The sequence below is a fragment of the Rhinatrema bivittatum genome, chromosome 5 (genome assembly GCF_901001135.1).
Source record: "Rhinatrema bivittatum chromosome 5, aRhiBiv1.1, whole genome shotgun sequence".
Taxonomy (NCBI): Eukaryota; Metazoa; Chordata; class Amphibia; order Gymnophiona; family Rhinatrematidae; genus Rhinatrema; species Rhinatrema bivittatum.
The window spans coordinates 40,697,710-40,721,538 of NC_042619.1; the positions used below are offsets into that span (position 1 = coordinate 40,697,710).

Below are 23,829 nucleotides of genomic sequence, written 5' to 3' on the forward strand. Positions count from 1 at the left end.
GGCTCCCCAACCCAGGTTGGAGGCAACCGTGGTTAAGGTCACCTGAGGAACTGGGGACAAACAAAGTTGATTGGTTATGTGAACAAGGGACGTAAGCGGCTGAGTGGCTTGATGCCACAGACTTTAAAGTCCATTGTGTCCGTCTCATGGCTAAGTGTGCCACTGGGGTGACATGGAGTATTGATGCCATGTGGCTGAGCAATGTGAGTAGTTGGCGAGCCGATACTGTTTTTCGATTGCAGATAGAGCTGGCGAGGTTGGACAGCTTGGTTGCACGGTCGTTGGGTAAGAACCCTTTGGCCACTGTGGTGGCTAGCTCTGCTCCTATAAAGGAGAGATGGTGAGACTGTGTCAAGTGGGATTTCGGGTAGTTGATCAGAAATCCCAGTGAGTACAGGAGCCGCATAGGGAGACCGAGGGAGTAGAGGGCTCCTTGTCTGGACTGGCTTTTTATGAGATATGGAAAGACGTGTACGCCCTTGCGGCGTAACTGTGCAGCCACTACTGCCAGGCACTTCAGGAACACTCGGGGCGCCGAGGCCGAATGGCAGTACTCTGTATGGATAATGCCTGTGACCCACCACGAATCGCAGGTACTTGCGATGAGGAGGGAAGATTGCAATATGGGTGTATGCACTTGAAGGTCCAGAGAACAGAGCCAATCCCCTTCATGTGGCAGAGGGAGCATGGTGCCCAGGGACACCATCCTGAAATGTTCCTTGTAAAGAAAGGTGTTTAAGGCCCAGAGGTCCAGAATAGGCCGGAGGCAGTCGGTCTTTTTTGGAATTAGGAAATACCTGGAGTAGAACCCTCTCCCCTGCTGGGTCAAGGGAACCGGTTCTATGGCCTTGGCATACAGAAGGGTTGAGAGTTCTGACTCGAGAAGAGTTGTGTGGTCATCCCGGCTCCATGCTAGACTGGGTGGGGAGTCTGGGGGTATGACTGAAAAATTTAAACAGTAACCGTGGGTTATGATGGACAGTACCCACTGGTCCATGGTAATTGGATGCCAATTGGTTGCAAAGTGACAAAGACGGCTTCCCACTGGTGGACTGAGTTGTGGGATCAAGGGGGCATGGTTGCTGCTTTCTGGAAAGGAGTCAAAATCCAGTCGCAGGACCAGCTTGTGGAGCTGGCTGTGCTCTAGGTGTACTCGTTTGGCGTGCATGTCCTCTCTGAGTAGCCCGAGCTGGTTGAGCAAGTGATGGGGATGGATAATATCTGCGTGATCTGTAGAATTGCTGCCTGACGTCACTTCGTATGCCCCTGCGGGCTATGGAAGGTGCATCTGAGGTGACAGTTGATAGGTGACGTAGGGTCTCATGATGGTCTTAACTGGGCCACTGCGAATTGGATCTTGTCCCGGAACAGGTTTTCTCCTGTACAGGGGAGATCAGCAAGCTTATCCTGTGTTATGGTTATTGGTGTTTGGTGGATCTTGGACACCCTGGCAGCTGACCACGCCCACCAGGGGGCAGTCACATGAGGGACCACAGTGTCAGGCTAAACTCTGGCCAGAGAAACACAGATTTGAATTTTTTTATTAAACAGTATATGGAACCACCAGAGGTGGCAGTAGTGAGTAGTGGTTGAAGAGCCCGGCTGGGTGCGTCTCTCACAGAACGCTGGAACGGTTCCTCTGTAAGCAGTGCTGTAGTGGAGAGAGACAGTTATGAGCACACAATAGAATTAGCATTCAGAGTCCCAAGTAGAATAGGAGAGCTCCAAGACAGGAAGAGCAGGCCCTCTAGGAGAGAGTACCTGCTCCCTTAGAGCAGAGAGACTCGGTAGCATTGTACTCACTAGCAGTAGCCAAGATTCCACAAGACGAGAGGTCTGGCACCGGAGCAAAGGGCAGGCCTTCGAGGAGCGAGTACCTGATTCCGGCGAAGCGGTATTGTAGAGAGATGTTTCTTGTACTCACAGATGATGACTGTAGTTAGTTCTTCCAAGTAGAAGGTAGAAGTTGCAGGCAGCGACACGGAACATGGGCCCTCGAGGAGTGAGTACTGGTTTCCTGATAGCATCTGAAAGAAGCAGAGAGGCCCCTGAGGAGCAGGTACCCAGTTAGTGACCCCAAAGGGTAGTAAGAGTTCCAGTAGAGCTGGAGTGGCAGAGTAGCTTAGGAACGGAGAGCGAATCTCATCCATAGAGTTCCAGTAGTGTTCCATTGCTAACTCAACGAGCTAGCAAATGAAGTAGGCAGATATACCCTGGAGTCGTGACGGCAGAACAGGGGGACGCCCCTTAGGTTCGCACCAATCTGGAAATAAAGATGAGGGTGGCATGCGCACGCGCACCCTAGAGGTACCTTGAAGGAGCATGGCGGGAGGCAGAACCAAAGCCGGTCCAGGGACACCGGAGAGGTCGGCAAACAGATGCCATTGCAGCCATCAGTCCAAGGTGAGCGGGAGGAGCCACAAGTAGAGAGAGGTAGGCGGGGCGAAGCCATCCAATACCGACGGACGCAACAGCCTGCACCTTTGGGTGTAAGTCTGAGGCCTTGAGCCAGGCTCAGTGTCTAGCATTGATGCTCGCGGCCGAGACTGGATGCTGTTTCAAAAGAGTCGTAAGCAGCTATGACCTCATGTTTACCTGCTTCCACACCTTTCTGTAGGAGGGAGGACAATTGCTGTGGTAAAGTCTCTGCAAATTCCTGGACTTGTTTCCAGAGATTTCTGTTATATTGGGTCATGTCTAATTGATATGCTGCTATTCGCGCTATCAACATGGACCCTTGACTCTACATCCCATTGCATCCAATGCCTTCTGTTCCTTTCCAGGAGGAGCAAAGGAGTGGGGACGGAATCTTTTAGCCTTCTTTTGGGCTGATTCCACAACCACAGAATGGTGGGACAATTGGCTCTTCTGAAAACCTGGGGCTTGTTGGACCAGGTAAGTAGCACCTGTCTTCCAGTTTACTGGAGGAACGGTACCTAGATGGTCCCACAGGCGGTGCAAGAGGTCAAGCATTGGTATCGCCATCACCTCTTTTGGAGCATCTACGAATTGTAAGATCTCCAACATTTTGTGGCGAGCGCCCTCCTCAGTTATCAGAGGAAATGGTATGGTCTCAGACATCTCCTTGACAAAGCTGGCAAAAGAGGTCTTCTGGGGGAGAACGACACCTTTCTTCCGGGGGTGAAGGCTCTGAAAGCAATTCCTCGGAATCTTGTGAGCAGTGGTCCAAGGATGCCTCCTCCCATGGATCATAGGGAGTTTCTTCCTCTAGAGGACGAGAAGGCATCATAAGAACATGCCATACTGGGTCAGACCAAGGGTCCATCAAGCCCAGCATCCTGTTTCCAACAGTGGCCAATCCAGGCCATAAGAACCTGGCAAGTACCCAAAAACTAAGTCTATTTCATGTTACCGTTGCTAGTAATAGCAGTGGCTGATTTCTAAGTCAACTTAATTAATAGCAGTTAATGAACTTCTCCTCCAAGAACTTATCCAATCCTTTTTTAAACACAGCTATACTAACTGCACTAACCACATCCTCTGGCAACAAATTCCAGAGTTTAATTGTGCGTTGAGTAAAAAAGAACTCTCTCATATTAGTTTTAAATGTGCCATATGCTAACTTCATAGAGTGCCGCCTAGTCTTTCTATTATCCAAAAGCATAAGTAACAGATTCACATCTACCCATTCTAGACCTCTCATGATTTTAAACACCTCTATCATATCCCTCCCTCCCCCCCCTCAGCTGTCTCTTCTCCAAGCTGAAAAGTCCTAACCTCTTTAGTCTTTCCTCATAGGGGAGCTGTTCCATTCCCCTTATCATTTTGGTAGCCCTTCTCTGTACCTTCTCCATCGCAATTATATCTTTTTTGAGATGGATGTCGAGGTGGCATCGATGGATGCAGCGCCGGCATAGAGGGAACAGAGGTGGATGAGATGCACTTATACACCGATAGTCCCGATGGCCTGGAACAGGCTCCGGCATCGGTGGATCCCATGCTGGGATCGGGCCGGACGTCCCCCCTTCTTACTCCAAGGAACCCAGTATGGGAATCTGAACTTGCGGAGGCCTCGATGATAGACTCTGTGCCGGCATATCTGATGGCACGGGGTGAGTCAGCAGGGCACTGATGAGGGTGTCCAGGCACTCGAGGAGCAGTGCGAACATCGAGGTCGCCGGTTCCGGTGCCGGTATGGGGTCTGGCACGGTGGCGAATGGAAGCCCCGAAGGGCATTCAGCAATGCCTCTTGGACCATGCGGTCCAATTCCTCCCAAAAAGCTGGCATAGATGGCATGGCAGCTGGGGTAGGAAGCAGGCTAGGCGTCACCGGAGCTTCCACGGGGGTCCGTGGAGGCTCAGTGCCCCGCACCAATATTGGTGGGGAATGCCTCAGAGTCCTGGGTCCAAAGGAGAATAGGGGCTCCTCTCCCCGGGCCCTCTTCGCAGGCGGCTCGGAGGACGTCGAAGGCGCTGCAGTATTGGTGCTGGTGATGATGTTTCCCTCAGTGCTCGTCCGGTCCTTCTCCGGCACAGAGGATGACGATGCTGATGCCTTCAATGGTGTCAGTGATGGACAGTCACCCGGCTCCACGATGTTCCTGGCGGGGCATCTCTGAGGTCGATGGACCCTCTCCGGTCAGTAGTACTTGAACTGGAATCCATGGAGCAGAATGTTTTGATGCAAACAAATGCTCCATCTTGTCCAGACGAGCGCGCTGGCCTTTGGGGGTCATTTGTGCGCAACTAGGGCATCGACGGACGTCGTGCGAGGGACTTAAGCACAAAACACAAACACTCTACGGATCCATAATGGACATGGTCCTCGGACACTCGGGGCATTTTCTAAACCAGTCGCCATCGAAAAAGAGGGTGGGCGCGCGGTTGGTGACCATCGGGTAACCGAGAGGTATGCCGCCGGGAACTGACCTCAAATCATGGCAAAACACACACACACAGGGGGCATAATGACACCCTCACCAGGGTCCCCCATCAGAGCGCGATGGGGGACCCTGGTGAGGGTGATTTTAAGAAGGTAAACTTCAAATATTTCCGTGGGGAAATTTTGCGAAATTTCTCAGAGCTCCTAACCACGAGGCAACTTGCTGCGTAGAAAAAAAAGAGACTGAAGGGGAACCCCTGGTGGCCACAGGGTTAGTGGCATGCTGGGCATACTCAGTGTGCCAGTCAAAGTTCTAGAAACTTTGACAAACGTTTTCCGTGACAGGGCTGCATCTGATGATGACACCCATATGTGAGGACTACCATCCTGCTTGTCCTGGGAGAAAGGAAAATTTATTCTTACCTGATAATTTTTGTTCCTGTAGTACCACAGATCAGTCCAGAGACCCACCCCCATCTTTCGAAAGATTTCCTTGCTTCTGGATGTTGCTGGGACAGTATGTAAACATATGCAGAATTACTAAGAGTTTACATAGGTTAATATATTCCTTGTTTGAGACAAGGGGTCCTAATTTTAGGGGGCTCCAGCTTTGAGGTTCTGTGCAACCAGTATATGGGGGGGGGGGGGGGTTGTTAATTTGGACATCTTGGCTTGGGTACAGATCAATACTGAGGGATTATAGGTAAGAACATAAGAAATTGCCATGCTGGGTCAGACCAGGGGGTCCATCAAGTCCAGCATCCTGTTTCCAACAGAGGCCAAACCAGGCCACAAGAACCTGGCAATTACTCAAACACTAAGAAGATCCCATGCTACTGATGCAATTAATAGCAGTGGCTATTCCCTAAGTCAACTTGATTAATAGCAGTTAATGGACTTCTCCTCCAAGAACTTATCCAAACCTTTTTTGAACCCAGCTGCACTAACTGCACTAACCACATCCTCTGGCAACAAATTCCAGACCTTTATTGTGCATTGTGTGAAAAGGAATTTTCTCCGATTAGTCTTAAATGTGCTAGTTGCTAACTTCATGGAATGCCCCCTAGTCCTTCTATTATTCGAAAGTGTAAATAACTGATTCACATCTACTCGTTCAAGACCTCTCATGATCTTAAAGACCTCTATCATATCCCCCCTCAGCCGTCTCTTCTCCAAGCTGAACAGCCCTAACATCTTCAGCCTTTCCTCCTAGGGGAGTTGTTCCATCCCCTTTATCATTTTGGTTGCCCTTCTCTGTACCTTCTCCATCTCAACTATATCTTTTTTGAGATGCGGTGACCAGAATTGTACACAGCATTCAAGGTACGGTCTCACTATGGAGTGATATAGAGGCATAATGACATTTTCTGTTTTATTAACCATTCCCTTCCTAATAATTCCTAACATTGTTTGCTTTTTTGACTGCTGCAGCACACTGAGCTGATGATTTTAAAGTATTATCCACTATGATGCCTAGATCTTTTTCCTGGGTGGTAGCTCCAATATGGAACCTAACATCATGTAACTACAGCAAGGGTTATTTTTCCCTATATGCAACACCTTGCACTTGTCCACATTAAATTTCATCTGTCATTTGGATGCCTTCCAGTCTTGCAAGGTCCTCCTATAATATATCACCATTCACTTGTGATTTAACTACTCTGAATAATTTTGTATCGTCCGCAAATTTGATAACCTCACTCGTCGTATTCCTTTCCAGATCATTTATATATATATATATATATATATATATATATATATATATATATATATATATTTTGAAAAGCACCGGTCCAAGTACAGATCCCTGAGGCACTCCACTGTTTACCGTTTTCCACTGAGAAAATTGAACATTTAATCCTACTCTCTGTTTCCTGTCTTTTAACCAGTTTGTAATCCACGAAAGGACATAGCCTCCTATCCCATGACGTTTTAGTTTTCTTAGAAGCCTCTCATGAGGGATTTTGTCAAATGCCTTCAAATACACTACATCTACCTGTTCACCTTTATCCACATGTTTATTAACCCCTTCAAAAAAATGAAGCAGATTTGTTAGGCAAGACTTCCCCTTGGGTAAATCCATGTTGACTGTGTTCCATTAAACCATGTCTTTCTATATGCTCTACGATTTTGATCTTGAGAATAATTTCCACTATTTTTCCCAGCACTGAAGTCAGGCTCACTGATCTATAGTTATCCGGATTGCCCGTAGAGCCTTTTTTAAATATTGGGGTTACATTGGCCACCCTCCAGTCTTCAGGTACAATGGATGATTTTAATGATAGGTTACAAATTTTAACTAATAGATCAGAAATTTCATTTTTTAGTTCCTTCAGTACCCTAGGATGCATACCATCCGGTCCAGGTGATTTGCTACTCTTTAGTTTGTCAATCTGGCCTACTACATCTTCCAGGTTCACAGTGATTTCGTTCAGTTCGTCTGACTCATCACCCATGAAAACCATCTCCGGAACGGGTATCTCCCCAACATCCTCATTAGTAAACACGGAAGCAAAGAATTCATTTTGTCTTTCTGCAATGGCCTTATCATCCCTAAGAGCCCCTTTTAACCCCTCGGTCATCTAATGGTTCTACCTACTCCCTCACAGGTTTCTTGCTTCAGATATATTTTAAAAAGTTTTTATTATGAGTTTTTGCCTCTATGGCCAACTTCATTTCAAATTCTCTCTTTGCCTGTCTTATCAATGTTTTACACTTACCTTGACAATGCTTATGTTTTATCTTATTTTCTTCAGATGGATCCTTCTTCCAATTTTTGAAGGATTTTTTTTGGCTAAAATAGCCTCTTTCACATGACCTTTTAACCATTACGGTAATCATTTTGCCTTCCTTCCACCTTTCTTAATGTGTGGAATACATATTAACTGCACCTCTAGGAATGTATTTTTAAACAATGTCCATACCTGTTGAACACGTTTAACCTTTGCGGCTGCACCTTTCAGTTTTTTTCTAACTATTTTCCTCATTTTATCACGGTTTCCCTTTTGAAAGTTTAGTGTTAGAGCTTCAGATTTACTTATTGTCCCCCTTCCAGTTATTAGTTTAAATTTGATCATGTTATGAACACTGTTGCCAAGTGGCCCCACCACCGTTACCTCTCTTACCAAATCCTGCGTTCCACTAAGAATTAAATCTAAAATAGTTCCCTCTCTTGTTGGTTCCTGAACCAATTGCTCCATGAAGCAGTCATTTATTGCATCCCGGAGCTTTATGTCTCTAGCAAGTCCTGATGTTACATTTACCCAGTCAATATTGGGGTAATTGAAATCTGCCAGAAAATACACAGAAGCAAGCCTTGCACTAAGCAAGTATCCAAATATAACGTGCAAGGAAAAAGTTTCAGTTCCACCACAGTATATAATAGAAATTTTTCAGTTTTTATTCTTACAGTCAGTAGAAATCGGCAACTCCACGTTAGTGTATATAAACAGGTATCAGTCCCCCGACACGGTCCCGTGTTTCGCTGGTGGCTGCATCGGGAGGGACCACACAGAATATAAGTTCTAAAATACAAACACATTCAATCAGAGTGGAACATAACACAGGGGCTAAAATAGCAGAAATACAATATATACTTACATCCTTTAATCATATCATGGAGCGCAAACACCCTCACTATATCGACACAATTTAAAGAAGAAGCCTTGGCGCCAAAAACAGATGTCATCGCGAGAACGTCAAAATAAGTCCCGCCCCCATTTACACGAATAGGTGCCACTCAATGTCCTTATTGAGTCCGTGAGGGTGAATGGTTTTTAAAGTGTAAATCCATCTCTGTTCTCTTTTACCTAACATCTCAGCATAGTCCCCACCCCGGGTAGAGGGGGAAACAATCTCTAAAACTAAAAAGGTGAGATCAGAGATGGAATGGCCAAAGGTAGTCCAGTGGGAGACCAGGGGTTCTTCAAGTCTAAGAAGTCTAATGTTGGAACAGTGCTCTATGATTCGGGTTTTCACCATTCTCTTAGTTTTTCCAACATATAAACTAGGACATGGGCACTGTACCACATAGACCACCCCTTTGGTTGTACAGTCGGATACACCGCGTAGATGAAAAATCTGTCCAGAAATAGGGTGTTGAAAAGTAGAAGAGGCTGAAGTATGACTGCACATCGTGCAGTGACCGCAGGGGCTATGACAACCCACCCCACGAGTGTCCACCTCGTTCCTGCCAAAAGACGTATGTACTAATTGGTCACGAAGATTACTACCTCGGCGAAATGAAAACCGTAGGTCACCCCGCAATAAAGAGGATAATGCTAAATTCTGCCAATGTCTACGGATCATTAAAGAGATTGTTTTACTTACAACAGAAAATGGTAGTATACAGTTAAAGGACGTATCAGCATCATCAGACGAGGGAAGGAAGAGCCACCCTGGTATATCCTTCAGAATGGTTTTCAAGGATATCACTCTACCGCAGGTATATTGATGATATTCTGATCATCTGGACGGGGTCGGACATACAATTTTTTCTGTTTCTTGACTGGTTAAACTCTTTAAATCCCCATATTCAGTTTAATCACTGTATCCATTCTTCACAAATTTCATTTTTGGACATTTTAATTTCTGTTGAAAACAATCATTTTGTTACCACACTCTTTCGGAAGCCAACCGATAGGAACACGCTTTTGACTTATTCAAGCTGTCACCCCAAACCTCTCAGGGATAACATTCCAACCGGCCAATTTCTCAGATTGCGGCGTATATGCTCCTCCCGTGATGACTTCATAGTAAAATCCAGGGTGATGTCTTCAAGATTTTTAGAGAGGGGATATCCCCCCCGAGTTGTGAAACATGCCTTTAAAAGGGCATTATACACCTGCCGGGAATGGCTCTTCCTTCCCTCGTCTGATGATGCTGATACGTCCTTTAACTGTATACTACCATTTTCTGTTGTAAGTAAAACAATCTCTTTAATGATCCGTAGACATTGGCAGAATTTAGCATTATCCTCTTTATTGCGGGGTGACCTATGGTTTTCATTTCGCCGAGGTAGTAATCTTCGTGACCAATTAGTACATACGTCTTTTGGCAGGAACGAGGTGGACACTCGTGGGGTGGGTTGTCATAGCCCCTGCGGTCACTGCACGATGTGCAGTCATACTTCAGCCTCTTCTACTTTTCAACACCCTATTTCTGGACAGATTTTTCATCTACGGGGTGTATCCGACTGTACAACCAAAGGGGTGGTCTATTTGGTACAGTGCCCATGTCCTAGTTTATATGTTGGAAAAACTAAGAGAATGGTGAAAACCCGAATCATAGAGCACTGTTCCAACATTAGACTTCTTAGACTTGAAGAACCCCTGGTCTCCCACTGGACTACCTTTGGCCATTCCATCTCTGATCTCACCTTTTTAGTTTTAGAGATTGTTTCCCCCTCTACCCGGGGTGGGGACTATGCTGAGATGTTAGGTAAAAGAGAACAGAGATGGATTTACACTTTAAAAACCATTCACCCTCACGGACTCAATAAGGACATTGAGTGGCACCTATTCGTGTAAATGGGGGCGGGACTTATTTTGACGTTCTCGCGATGACATCTGTTTTTGGCGCCAAGGCTTCTTCTTTAAATTGTGTCGATATAGTGAGGGTGTTTGCGCTCCATGATATGATTAAAGGATGTAAGTATATATTGTATTTCTGCTATTTTAGCCCCTGTGTTATGTTCCACTCTGATTGAATGTGTTTGTATTTTAGAACTTATATTCTGTGTGGTCCCTCCCGATGCAGCCACCAGCGAAACACGGGACCGTGTCGGGGGACTGATACCTGTTTATATACACTAACGTGGAGTTGCCGATTTCTACTGACTGTAAGAATAAAAACTGAAAAATTTCTATTATATACTGTGGTGGAACTGAAACTTTTTCCTTGCACGTTATAATTGGGTAATTGAAATCTCCCATTATTAATGCACTGCCAAATTGGTTAGCTTCCCTGATTTCTCTTAGCATTTCATCATCTGTCTGACCATTTTGTCCAGGTGGAAGGTAGTATACTCCTATCACTATACTCTTACCCAACACACATGGGATTTCTACCCATATAGATTCTACTGAGCATTTAGTCTCTTGTATGATCTTTATCCTGTGGACTCTATACCCTCCCGGACATAAAGTGCCACAACCCCACCAAGTTGATCCTTCCTATCATTGCAATATAATTTGTACCCTGATATAGCACTGTCCCATTGGTTATTCTCCTTCCACCAAGTCTCTGTGATGCCAATTATGTCAATCTCATCATTTGCTGCTATACACTCTAACTCTCCCATCTTACTTCTCAGACGTCTGGCATTGGCATACAGATATTTCAAAGTGTGTTTTTTGTTTGTATTAACAACCTGCTTTTCAGTTGTTAGGGATAATTTGGAAATCATTAGCTTCGGTGATTTTTTACATATAGGCACATGGACTATGTTTGCTTTTAATGGAACTTCTCTGTTGGGATGCCCTAACTCTCCTGTTTCATTAGTATCCTTCAAGGATACATTTCTCCGAACCATGCACTGCTGAGTGACTGTCAGCTTTCCCCCTTGTTCTACCGTGTTTCCCCGAAAGTAAGACAGCGTCTTACTTTCTTTTTACCCCAAAAAGTCCCACTATGTCTTACTTTCAGGGTATGTCTTATATTGGAAAAAACCTGTAAGACATCCCCCGAAAGTAAGACGTAGTGTTCAAAAAAAAATAAAATTTTTTAAATACCTGTCGGAGGGCCGCGTGGGTCCAGGCGGCCGGCGGCGGGAGCCGGGTGGTCGCGTGTTAAATCTAGGCCGCGGGCGGGTGGGCGCTTGTTCCCGGGGGGGGGGGGGGTGTGGACGCGCGTTAGTTCGAGACGGCCGGCGGGCGGCGGGTGGTCGCGTGTTACATCTAGGCCGGGTCGCACAGGCGCGCATTCATTCACTGCCGGTGGGGGCTGCCTCGGCAGCCCCCGGCAGCCCCCACCGGCAGTGAATGAATGCGCGCACAGGCCCACAGCGCCTGTGCGACCCCTGCGATTCGGCGCTGGGGGCTGCCGGTGGGGGCTGCTTTCGGCGCTCAAGGCAGTCACATGCTGTGACGTCACGGCATGTGACTGCCTTGAGCGCCGAAAGCAGCCCCCACCGGCAGCCCCCAGCGCCGAATCGCAGGGGTCGCACAGGCGCTGTGGGCCTGTGCGCGCATTCATTCACTGCCGGTGGGGGCTGCCGGGGCAGCCCCCACCGGCAGTGAATGAATGCGCGCCTGTGCGACCCGGCCTAGATGTAACACGCGACCACCCGCCGCCCGCCGGCCGTCTCGAACTAACGCGCGTCCACCCGCCCCCCCCCCGGGAACAAGCGCCCACCCGCCCGCGGCCTAGATTTAACACGCGACCACCCGGCTCCCGCCGCCGGCCGCCTGGACCCACGCGGCCCTCCGACAGGTATTTAAAAATAATTTTTTTTTGAACACTACGTCTTACTTTCGGGGGATGTCTTACATTAGCCGACCCCCCTAAAATTCCCACTACGTCTTACTATCAGGGGTGTCTTACTATCGGGGAAACACGGTAGTTTAAAAGCTGCTCTCTCCTTTTTGAAAGTTAGTGCCAGCAGCTTGGTTCCACTCTGGTTAAGGTGGAGCCCATCCTTTTGGAAAAGTCTCCCCTTTCCCCAAAAGTTTCTCCAGTTCCTTAAAAAGCTGAATCTCTCTTCCCTGCACCATCGCCTCATCCACGCATTGAAACTCTGGAGCTCTGCCTGCCTCTAGGAACCTGCATGTGGAACAGGAAGCATTTCAGAAAATGCCACCCTGGAGGTTTAGGATTTCAGCTTCCTACCTAAAATCCTAAATTTGGCTTCCAGAACCTCTCTCCCACATTTTCCTATGTCGTTGGTGCCCACGTGTATCACGACAGCTGGCTCCTCCCCAGCACTGTCTATAATCCTATATAGGTGACGAGTGAGGTCTGCCACCTTCGCACCAGGCAAGCAAGTTATCAGGCGGTCCTCACGTCCACCAGCCACCCTATCTACATTTCTAATAATCGAATCACCAACTATGATGGCCGGCCTAACCCTTCCCTCCTGGGCAGTAGCCCTGGGAGGCTTGTCCTCAGTGCGAGAGGACAATACATCACCTGGAGAGGTCCTTGCTACAGGATCACTTTCTTGCTAACCAGAGTGATGTTCTCCTACTGGGAGACCTTTCTGATCAAAGGCAGCAGTGGGGCTGCCAGACTGGATTTGGCTACTATGTCCCTGAAGGTCTCATCAATATATCTCTGTCTGCCCCAGCTCCTCCAAGTCTGCTTCTCTAACCTCCAGAGATCGGACTCGTTCCCTGAGAGCCAGGAGCTCTTTGCACCGAGTGCACACATACAATCTCTCACCAGTGGGTAAAAAATCATACATGTGACACTCAATTGAAAAGACTGGAAAGCCCCCTCTTGCTGCTGGACTGCTGCCTTCATCTTAGTTTTATTGAGTTCCTAGTTAAGTTTAGGATACTAAGGGAGTTAGAATGAGAATACTTTAAATTTACAGGTGAATTTACTAATTAATCAGCTAGTGTCCTACAAAGGGATGATTAAACTTTCAATAAGGGCTGATACAATAGTATGATATAGGTAAGACCCCGATTGATTTTTAATGAGAAAGTGTCTCGTGCCTAAAAATCAAGGGTTGAGTGGGTGGGAAAGAGACACTAGAATTAACTATCTCTGACTTGCTTATTACCCTCAGACACACACAAATTCTAAAGAATATATCCCTTAATCTCACCTTTTACCAAACGTTTATAACCCCAAAAATTTCTGAAAGCTATACTTACCAATCCTCTTTAACCACTGTTAAATTAATCTTCACTTAGTTAATGGGAGGGTTTGAGATTTGTGCGCTGTTAGGTGCACGCTTCCGGTCCTCCTCTACTGCAAAAGGTGCGGGGCCTCTGGAAGCTGGGGCTGTGGAAGTCAATCCCTGGATCGCTTGCGGTGACCTCTGGACTCCTCTCCCGGGGGATGCTGGGAGCAGTATACAGATGAGCCTTCTGGTCCTCCTCTACTGCAAAGGGTACAGGGCCTCTGGAAGCTGGGGCTGTGGAAGTCAATCCCTGGATCGCTTACGGTAACCTCTGGACTCCTCTCCCGGGGGATGCTGGGAGCAGTATGCAGATGAGCCTTCCGGTCCTCTTCTACTGCAAAGGGTGTGGGGCCTCTGGAAGCTGGGGTTGTGGAAGTCGATCCCTGGATGTAGCAGTGCCTGAAAAGCTTTTATTCTCTGCCTCCATCTGCTGTTAGGGAAGTAAAACCCAGTTGTCTGGACTGATCTGTGGTACTACAGGAATGAAAATTATCAGGTAAGAACAAATTTTCCTTTTCAGTGCTGGCAGTTCGTCCTGTTAGCCATACTGGGTCAGACCAGGAGCCCATCAAGCCCAGTATCCTGTTTCCAACAGGGGCCAATCCAAGTCACATGTGCCTGGCAAGTACCCAAACATTAGATAGATCACAAGCTACTATTGCTTATTAATTACCATAATAGCAGTTTATGGATTTAACCTCTAGGAACTTATCCAAATCTTTTTTAAACCCAGTAACACTAACTGCTGAAACCACATCCCCTGGCAATGAATTCCAGAGTTTAACTATGTGCTGAATGAAAAAGAATGTTCTTTGATTTGTTTTAAACAATCTACTTGCTAACTTCATGGAGTGCCCCCTGGTCCTTTTATTATCTGAGAGAGTAAATAACCAATTTACATTAACATGTTCAAGTCCTTTCATGATTTTGTAGAATTCTATCATATCCCCCTGTTGTCTCTTCTCCAAAATGAATAGCCCTAACTTCTTTAGCCTTTCCTCATAAGGCAGCTGTTCCATGCCCCATATCATTTTGGTTGCCCTTCTCTGCACTTTCTCCAGTGCAGCTATATCCTTTTTGAGATGCGGTGACCAGACTTGCACACAGTATTCAAGGTGCGGTCTAACCATGGAGCGATGCAGAGGCATTATGACATCCTCAATTTTATTTTCCCTTCCCTTCCTAATAATTCCTGTTTGCTTTTTTGATCATCACACTGGGCAAATGATTTCAATGTATTATCCACTATGACACCTAGATCTCTTTCTGGGTGGTAATGCCTAAGATAGAACCTAACATTGTGTAACTACAGGAAGGGTTATTTTTACCTATATGCATCACTTTGACTTATCCACATTAAATTTCATCTGCCATTTGGAAGCCCAATCTTCCAGTCTTACAAGGTCCTCCTGCAATTCATCACAATCTGCTTGAGATTTAACTACTCTGCATAGTTTTGTGCTGTCTGCAGATGTGATCACCTCACTCATCATACCTCTTTCCAGATCATTTATAAATAATTTAAAAAGCACCGGTCCAGATCCCTGAGGCACCCTACTATTTACCTTTTTCCACTGTGAAAATTGACCATTTAATCCTACTCTCCATTTCTAGTCTTTCAACCAACTTGCAATCCACAAAAGTACATCGCCTCCTATCCCATGACGTTTTAGTTTTCTTAGAAGCCTCTCATGCAGGACTTTGTTGAATGCCTTCTGGAAATCCAAATACACTACATCTACCGGTTCACCTTTATCTATGTTTATTAACCCCTTCAAAAACGTGAAGCAGATTTATGAGGCAAGACTTGCCTTGGGTAAAGCCATGCTGACTTTGTTCCATTAAACCATGTCTTTCTATATGTTCTGTGATTTTGATGTTTAGAACACTTTCCACTATTTTTCCTGGCACTGAAGTTAGGCTAACTGGTTTGTAGTTTCCTGGATCGCTCCTGGAGCCCTTTTTAAATATTGGGGTTACATTAGCTACCCTCCAGTCTTCAGATACAATGGATGATTTTAATGATAGGTTACAAATTTTTACTAATAGTTCTGAAATTTCATTTTTTAGTTCTTTCAGAATCCTGGGGTGTATACCATCTGGTCTAGGTGATTTACTACTCTTTAGTTTGTCAACCAGGCCTACCACATCTTCCAGGTTCACTGTGATTTGGTTCTCAGTTGATCAGAATCACCACCCATGAAAACCTTCTCCAGAACAGGTTATCTTTACAACATCCTCGAGTAAACACTGAAGCAAAGAAATCATTTAATCTTTCTGCAATGGCCTTTTCTTCTCTAAGTGCCCCTTTAACCCCCTTGATCATCCAATAATTGATGGATCGCCTGTTTGTCCTTTACGGCAACATTATTTATTTATCTAAACGCTTTTATAGACCGGTATTCGTCGAAACATCATATCGGTTTACATGGAACTAAACAGCGAAAATACATTAAACAGGGAGTTAAGAACTTGGGAGGTATAACTTGTACAGACTTATACAATATATACAAGGGTACAGTAATATTCATGTATGAGTAGGGGTTAATAATTTGGGGGTTTAACTAGTAAAGGGGAATATAGGGTACAGTATATATATATAGTATATATATACACAATAGGGTACAGTATAGGGGAGGTGGGTGGGCGATTTACAGGAGTACTAATACAAGTACAATGGTGGGGGAGATAGGGTGGGGAGATTTACAGAAGTAATAAAAGCAGAACATTAAGGGGAGAGGTTTCAAGATTTCTACAAGGGTCCAGAATAGAGGTAGGGGGGCAGGGGGGTGGTGGTGGTGACTATTCAGGGAAAGCTTGTTTGAATAGCCACGTCTTGAGTTATACACAGGTCAATACAGTAAAGTGCGGCCTTAGTTACCCTGCTCCTAACCCGCTTTCTACCCACTTTTCAGCCGCGTTAGTCCAATCCGCGATACACTATCCCCTTTAATCTACTCTTAACGCGTCCTTAAATCACCGGGTAACCCCCTTCTACCTGCGGCATGTATATTACATGTAAACGATCGAATTAGCTATTCCCTCCCATACAGTAACGCGCGCCCCAACTATCGCTTTTTTACCCTGCCGTTTTGCCGCCCGTTTAACCTGCTAACTTACCGCCTACCCTTACCCCTGCATTAGAGGCAGGGGTAAGGGTAGGCGGCAAACTTTCCCCCAACCCCCGCTCACCTGCCCTGGCCGCGTCCATGGGTGCTGGTCTCCGAGGCAGCCCCAGTCCTCTCCCCTCCTCCCGAAGCAACAAAAGCAGAAAAAAAAGCAAAAAAGCGAAAAAAAAAAAAGCGAAAAACAAAAGTTGCAAGAGAGAGGGGAGAGAGGACAGGCAATCCTATGCTCGGGATTGCCAGTCCTCTCTCCCCTCCTCCCGAAGCAAGGCTGCTTTTCGTGCCTTGCTTCGGGAGGAGGGGAAAGAGGACTGGCAATCCCGAGCGTAGGATTGCCCATCCTCTCTCCCCTCTCTCTCTTGCTACTTTTTTTTTTTCGCTTTTTCGCTTTTTTCCGCTTTCGTTGCTTGCTTCCGGAGGAGGGGAGAGAGGACTGGCAATCCCGAGCGTCTGAGAACCGTCCACTTCCTGGTACCTGTCATTTCAAATGTCATTTGAAATGACAGATACCAGCGTGTCCGTGAAGCGTTAGGCCAGCGCACCCAGGATACTGTATAGCGCTCTATACAGTAAAATGGGTTGCGCGGGCCTAACACTTCATGGACGCTTCTTAGATGCAGCTTGCATTTGCAAGCTATTTACATACAGTATCGAGCGGTAGGTGAGCTGAACTGTGCGTGCGGCAACCGCGGGTGCGCCCGGCACTAACGCAGCTCTTCCTACCGCTCCTTACTGTTATCGGCCTGTATATTAGGTAGAGAGAGCTGGCCTCACGAGCTACCATAGATTGCTGGATTGAAGAGGTGGTCACAGCTGCATATGTTAATGCTGGGAAGCCATTACCTAGTCAGGTCAGGGCTCATTCCACTAGGGCTCAGGCAGTGTCATCGGCAGAAGTGAAATGGTCTCCCATCGACATTTGCCGAGCTGCAGCATGGCCCTAGTTACACACTTTTTCCAGGTATTATTGTCTAGCTGTGCACGCCTGGGAGGATGCAGTCTTTGCATATGTGGTTTGACTGAACCATGAGCAGCCTCCCAGCCTATTTAGGAGCAGCTTGGATACATTCCACTTGTTCTGGATTCATCTGACTGGATGCTAAGAAATGAGAAATTACTACTTACCTGATAATTTCCTTTCTTTAAGTCAGTCAGATGAATCCAGCTTCCCTCCCCCTTTGGCTGCCAAATGGTTGTATTATGTTCCTCCAGTACCTAAACTAGTGTTAATAAAGTCTTAGCTGAGCTCAGTGTTGCCTGTTGGCGGAGTATTGAAATTATCTGTTTAATCAAGTTTTGTTAATCTGTCCACTGTTGCTTTTGAAGAGAATACAGGGAGGCTGCTACCACTGCAGGGGTGTATATATATATATATATATATATATATATATACTGTGACATCAGTTTGCTCCATCTCCATTTGCTGGTAGAGGTGCATAACCCACTTCTTTTGGATTTATCTGACTGTAATAAAGAAAAGGAAATTATAGGGTAAGTAGTAATTTTGCATTGTGCTTCTGAAATGAATTCCCTCTACCCCCATCCTTTAGAATAAAGTTACATAACCCCAGCAGCCATGCTGTAATGAGACAGTTTAAATGTTAACAATTCAGTTTTTTCTATTTCTTTTATTCATTATTTAAGTTTTTTGGTGAACGTATACTGTAAACATGTGCATTCCTCAAATGTAATATTCATATTATGGAATGATTTGCAAATTTTTATTAAATAAATAAAAGCAATTATTCATGCACAAGTTAAACTAGAAATAAAGCACTTCAGACCCCACTCCCGTACCAAAAGTTCTGTGGAAGCTGCATTTATTTGAAAATCCACCCATTTTTGCCAACATACAATTTTTTATATTTTAAACAAAAATAGAATCTGCAGAGACAATGCAAGAATGTGTAATTCATGTACAGAAGTGCTTTCATGTTGTTGACTATCTTCCTTCATACCCTCCCTTAACCCCAATGTTGCTGTATTTACACAAAGCACTGATCAACAGTGCTACAGGAATTTTCACCAACCATCATCTAACAAGACATTTGTAAATTTTCCATTTCCCTTATTTTATTTTTACTAATGATCAGAGGCATGGTAAAAGCCAAACTAAAATATCAAGGCATTTCATTCCATATTATCTTGTTGTAGGTTGCAAAGAAAGTCATTCTTAAAATGAAAGCAATTCCTGACATTCATTCTGGAAAGGCCTTAAAAACGTCACATGTAAACTAATTATAGAACAAAACCAAAGTCGGTAGGTATTCATAAATTAGTGTTGCAAAATGAGTCCAAGAACTGCTTCACAATGCACAGTATTTCCATCTCATATATATATTTCATTTGTTATATGGAAAAAAATGTGTGACTTGAAAAAATGTTTATATATATAGACCAACAGACAGATATTGGCCTCTTTTAATCATAATATACAAAATGTGTTCTTAAAAATGTGCCTGTGTTCAAAAATAAAGTGTAAAAAAAATGAAAATAAAACAGCTTGACATATTTGCAATTATTCAACAAGTATTCAAAAAAGTAATTATAAGAGCAATTATGAGCTTTACTGTGGACTCATGAGCAAGACAAGTTGTTTCCTTAGGATTGCTCCTTTGAATACTTTTTGAATAATTGCAACTATAAGACAAGCTGTGTTTTCATTTGTTTACACTACTTTTGAACATATATAAGACATCTTTTTGAGAACACAAGTGCTTTTTGTATGTTATGATTAAAAGAGAAAGCCCATCATCTCTGTTTTGTTGGCCTATTATGAATATACTTTTTCACTTGTCACTCTTTTTCCATATAACAAATGAAATATATATAAGATGAAAATACTAAGGTCCATATTCAGCAGCCATGCAACTGTGGTAGTTAGCCGGATAAACTAGTACTGTATATGCAGTAGTGCAGCCGCACTGCTAAATATACCCTTCTATCTTAAAGTTAGCCAGATAAGTTAAACAGACTAACTTTAGGACAGCCCTATGGCCTGACCAGAGTTGGCTGGGTAATTCAGCTGGTTAACTCTGAATATCAAGTTACTTGGTTAACTTATCTGGCAACTTGTGTCCTCCCCAATCCACCCATTCCCTCCCCTGAGTTATCCAGCTAAAAACACAGTCACAAAGCCGGCTACAAGGTGCCCACTAACCATAGCCAAATATTCAGCAGTGCCATTTAGTCAGACAAATATTATTGATCCGGATAAGCTTTGTTTTGAATATTGGCCTTACTGTGTATAGTCCAAGCAGTTCTTGGCTTTTTTTTTTTTTTTTAAGATTACCTGTCTAATTGAATACATTTATACTTTACCCCCTTTTCTGATCTATTCATAAATTAGTATCAAATAAACCTACCCCAATCTTCTTTCTCTCAATGTCAGCAAATTCAGACAAAATCATGCAGCATAAATTCTTCAACATGCAATGTATGACAAATTTTTGGAGACCATCATAAATCAAAATTATTGCTAATGCTCATTTGTCTTTCATCTTGCAGCCAAGTGTCATTCTAATCATCAGTCTCCTAGTGCTAAATGAGCTAAGTATATTTTAATACATCACAAAAGCTAATTTATTTTTTATGCTGGGAGACTGATAACTAAAATGACACTTTAATGCAAGTTGAAAGACAAATGAGCATTAGCAGTCATTTTGATCTATGGTGGTCACCAGAAATGTCAAATTACATGTTAAAGAATTTATGCTGCATGATTTTGTCTGAATTTGCTGACATGTAAACTAGTGGCACATCACACACAAAACAGTAAAGTTCCTTTCCAATGGCACTAATGCTTGCATTAAAGTGTAGTACTTTTCTCATCAATTAAATGTTCCCTTGCAAAATCCTAGGCACAGATTCACTACAAGGATTAATGCATTTTATAATGCTTCCCTAATTCTCATACAGAGAATTATATGATTTTCAGCTACAGATTTTCTCCTCGTATACATATGTATTCTTTAAAATAATTAGTGCTCTGTATGCCAGCTGAATCATTCTTGTGGATGAAGATAAACCCTACTGTATACATCCACATTTCTTTTTATAAAGGGGTGCTTGATACAATATTACTTAAATTGATAATCATAAATAAATACAAATACATAAGGAATGTCTACTGCAAATTGTATATACAATGCATTCAGAAAGTATTCAGACCCCTTCACTTTTTCCACATTTTGTGACATTACAACCTTATTCTAAAATGACTATGCATTTTTTCCTTCCTCAATCTGCACTAAATACTCCATAATGAAAGTGAAATCAGATTTATAGAAATTTGTGCATATTAATTAAAAAAAAAAAAACAAAAACACTGAAATATCACATTTACATAAGTATTCAGACCTTTGCTATTATGCACAACGTTGACCTCAGGTGCATCCTGCTTCCATTGGTCATCCTAGAGATGTTTCTCCAACTTGATTGGAGTCCAGCTCTGGTAAAGTCAATTGATTGGAAGTGATTTGGAAAGGCACACATCTGTCTATATAAGGTCCCGCAGTTGACAGTACATGTCAGAGTAAAATCAAAATGTGTGGCTAAACAAAATTAATAAAGGCACTGTTCAATTCATGAAAACAGTTTTATTTAATTATAAACAAAGGAGATTTTTAGATAATTCATTCTTGAACATCCTTTGTTGTTTATAATTAAATAAAACTGTCATTTTCATGTATTGAACAGTGCCTTTATTAATTTTGTTAGTCTTTCTGCATCGACTTTCATGTATTTGCTGTTTACTCCGCACTTCTGCTGTGCAGAGTAAAATCAAAGCCACGAAGTCGAAGAAATTGTCTGTAGACATCTGGGACAGATCTGGGGAAGGGTACAAACAAATTTCTGCAGCATTTAAGGTCCCAAAGAACACTGTGGCTTCCATCATTTTTAAATGGAAGCAGCTCAGAACTTTGACTCTTCCCTAGAGCTGGCTGGCCACCCACCCAAACTGAGCAAGTGTGGGAGAAGGGCCTTGGTCAGGGAGGTGACCAAGAATGCAATGGTCACTCTGATAGCGCTACAGAGTTCTCTTGTGGAGATGGGAGAACCTTCCAGAAGGACAACCATCTCTGCAGCACTCTATCCATTTTAATGGTAGAGTGGCCAGACAGAAGCCACTCCTCAGTAAAAGGCACATGATAGCATGCTTGGAGTTTGCCAAAAGGCACTTAAAGGACTCTCAGAGTATAAGAAACAAGATTCTCTTGTCTGATGAAATCAACATTGAACTCTTTGGCCTGAATGCCAAGTGTTATGTCTGGAGGAAACCAGTCACCACTCATCGCCAAGCAAATACCATCCTCCTATGGTGAAGCATGGTGGTGGCAGCATCATGCTGTGGGGATGTTTTTCAGCTGCAGGAACAGGGATACTAACAGGATCAAGGGAAAGATGATCGGAGCAACGTACAGAGAGATCCTTGTTTAAAAATCTGTTCCAGAGCACTCTGGACCTCAGACTGAGGCAAATATACACCTTCCAACAGGACAAGGACCCTAAGCAATAGCCAAGACAATGCAGGAGTGGCTTTAGAACAAGTCTGTGAATGTCCCTTGAATGGCCCAGCCAGAGCCTGGACTTGAATCTGATCGAACATCTCTGGAGACCCCTGAAAATAGCTGTGCAGATGCTCCCCATGGAGCCTGATAGAGCTTGAAAGGATCTGCAGAGAAGAATGGGGAAAAAAAAAAAAAGATTCCCCAAATCCAGGTGTGGCAAGATTGTAGCATCATACCCAAGAAGAGTTGAGGCTATAATCACTACAAAAGGTGCCTCAACAAAGTACTGAGTAAAGGGTCTGAGTACTTATGTAAATATGATATTTTCGGGGTTTTTAAAATTTTTTTAATTAATTTGCACACATTTTTACAAACCTGATTTCACTTTGTCATTATGGGGTATTGTAGGGAGACTGAGGAGGGAAAAATGCATATTATCCATTTTAGAATAGGGCTGTAACATAAAAATGTGGAAAAAGTGAAGGGGTCAGAGTACTTTCTCAATGCATTGTATATATAATGAAAAAGGAACACAGTTAATTTCAATTGCTGTCTCTACATATACAAGGACGGAAGAAAACAAAAAGCTCAGCATGATTAATGAAAGGCTCTGATTTTATACCCCACTCCCAATAAACCTTGCCAAAAAAAAAGCATTGCCACAGCCATCTTTTTATATTTCCAAGTTCACTGACAAGTTTTGGCATATGTTACTAAACATGGGTAGTAACACAAGCTGATGAACTTGAAGAGTTAATCACTAGAAACAGAGATTCTAATTTATTGGTTGAATGGGGTGGTGGTGATTTCTATTATATTCTTTTACAGGTTAACATCACGGGCCTCGAAGCTGTTCTTGTACCATTTCATAGAAGAGGACAGAGTCTGAAAGACAGCAATTTGGATTTTGTTGGAAGCCGGGATACGTTGCGTAGTATGTGTCATTTTGGGCCTGTTCCATTCTCTTCCAGTTAATAAAAGGTTACATAAACTGTATCTGAAAAGACAAAAAAAAATTAAAAACTAGTTTAAGATTAAAAATAGAATGCAGTACACAAAAGCATTTCAGAAATCACTGCAAAGATAAGATACCAATATCCCATCTTGGTCTCAGTTTATTGGAGCATGGCACAATACATGAGGTGTCTTTGCACCCTTATGGAGGTTTTAGATTTATTAGACAATTTTAGATTCTAAAATCCTACAAACAAATATTCATACTAGGCAACCAGAACACAGGACCCCTCCCTCCCCCCAAGTCCCATATTTTTAATCACCGTAGTTAAAAACAACAATCACACCATAAATAAATCCAACATCTTTGCATTCTTTACAAATTTAGAAGATACATATATTTTCTTTTTTTGTATGAATGTATACTCTTGCCTGAAGGTCACTATAACATAACTCTAGGATGCTTGTAAGCAGATTAGGGTCAAACTGAAACACCATCATATAAAACTATCTATACTTCACCTATGTAGAACGTCAAAAGAAAATATA

The 23,829-nt window shown here is 43.8% G+C and overlaps 2 protein-coding genes across 7 annotated transcripts in view; one reads left to right on the forward strand and one right to left on the reverse strand.

Moving 5' to 3' along the window:
* CCDC83 (coiled-coil domain containing 83) overlaps window positions 1–23,273 on the forward strand; it is a 249,182-nt gene extending 225,909 nt beyond the window's left edge. For both annotated transcript variants that reach the window (XM_029602260.1, XM_029602259.1), the window contains exon 12: window positions 23,155–23,273. The gene's annotated coding sequence lies outside the window, so the exon portion shown is untranslated. The remainder of the gene's footprint in view (window positions 1–23,154) is intronic.
* Window positions 20,049–23,829, reverse strand: part of PICALM (phosphatidylinositol binding clathrin assembly protein) — a 502,282-nt gene continuing 498,501 nt past the window's right edge. For all 5 annotated transcript variants that reach the window (XM_029602251.1, XM_029602252.1, XM_029602253.1 and 2 more), the window contains one exon: window positions 20,049–23,323. Coding sequence is in view for 1 of the 5 variants with exons in the window: in XM_029602253.1 (XP_029458113.1) it covers window positions 23,309–23,323 (15 nt within the window). In the remaining 4 variants the exon portion in view is untranslated. The remainder of the gene's footprint in view (window positions 23,324–23,829) is intronic.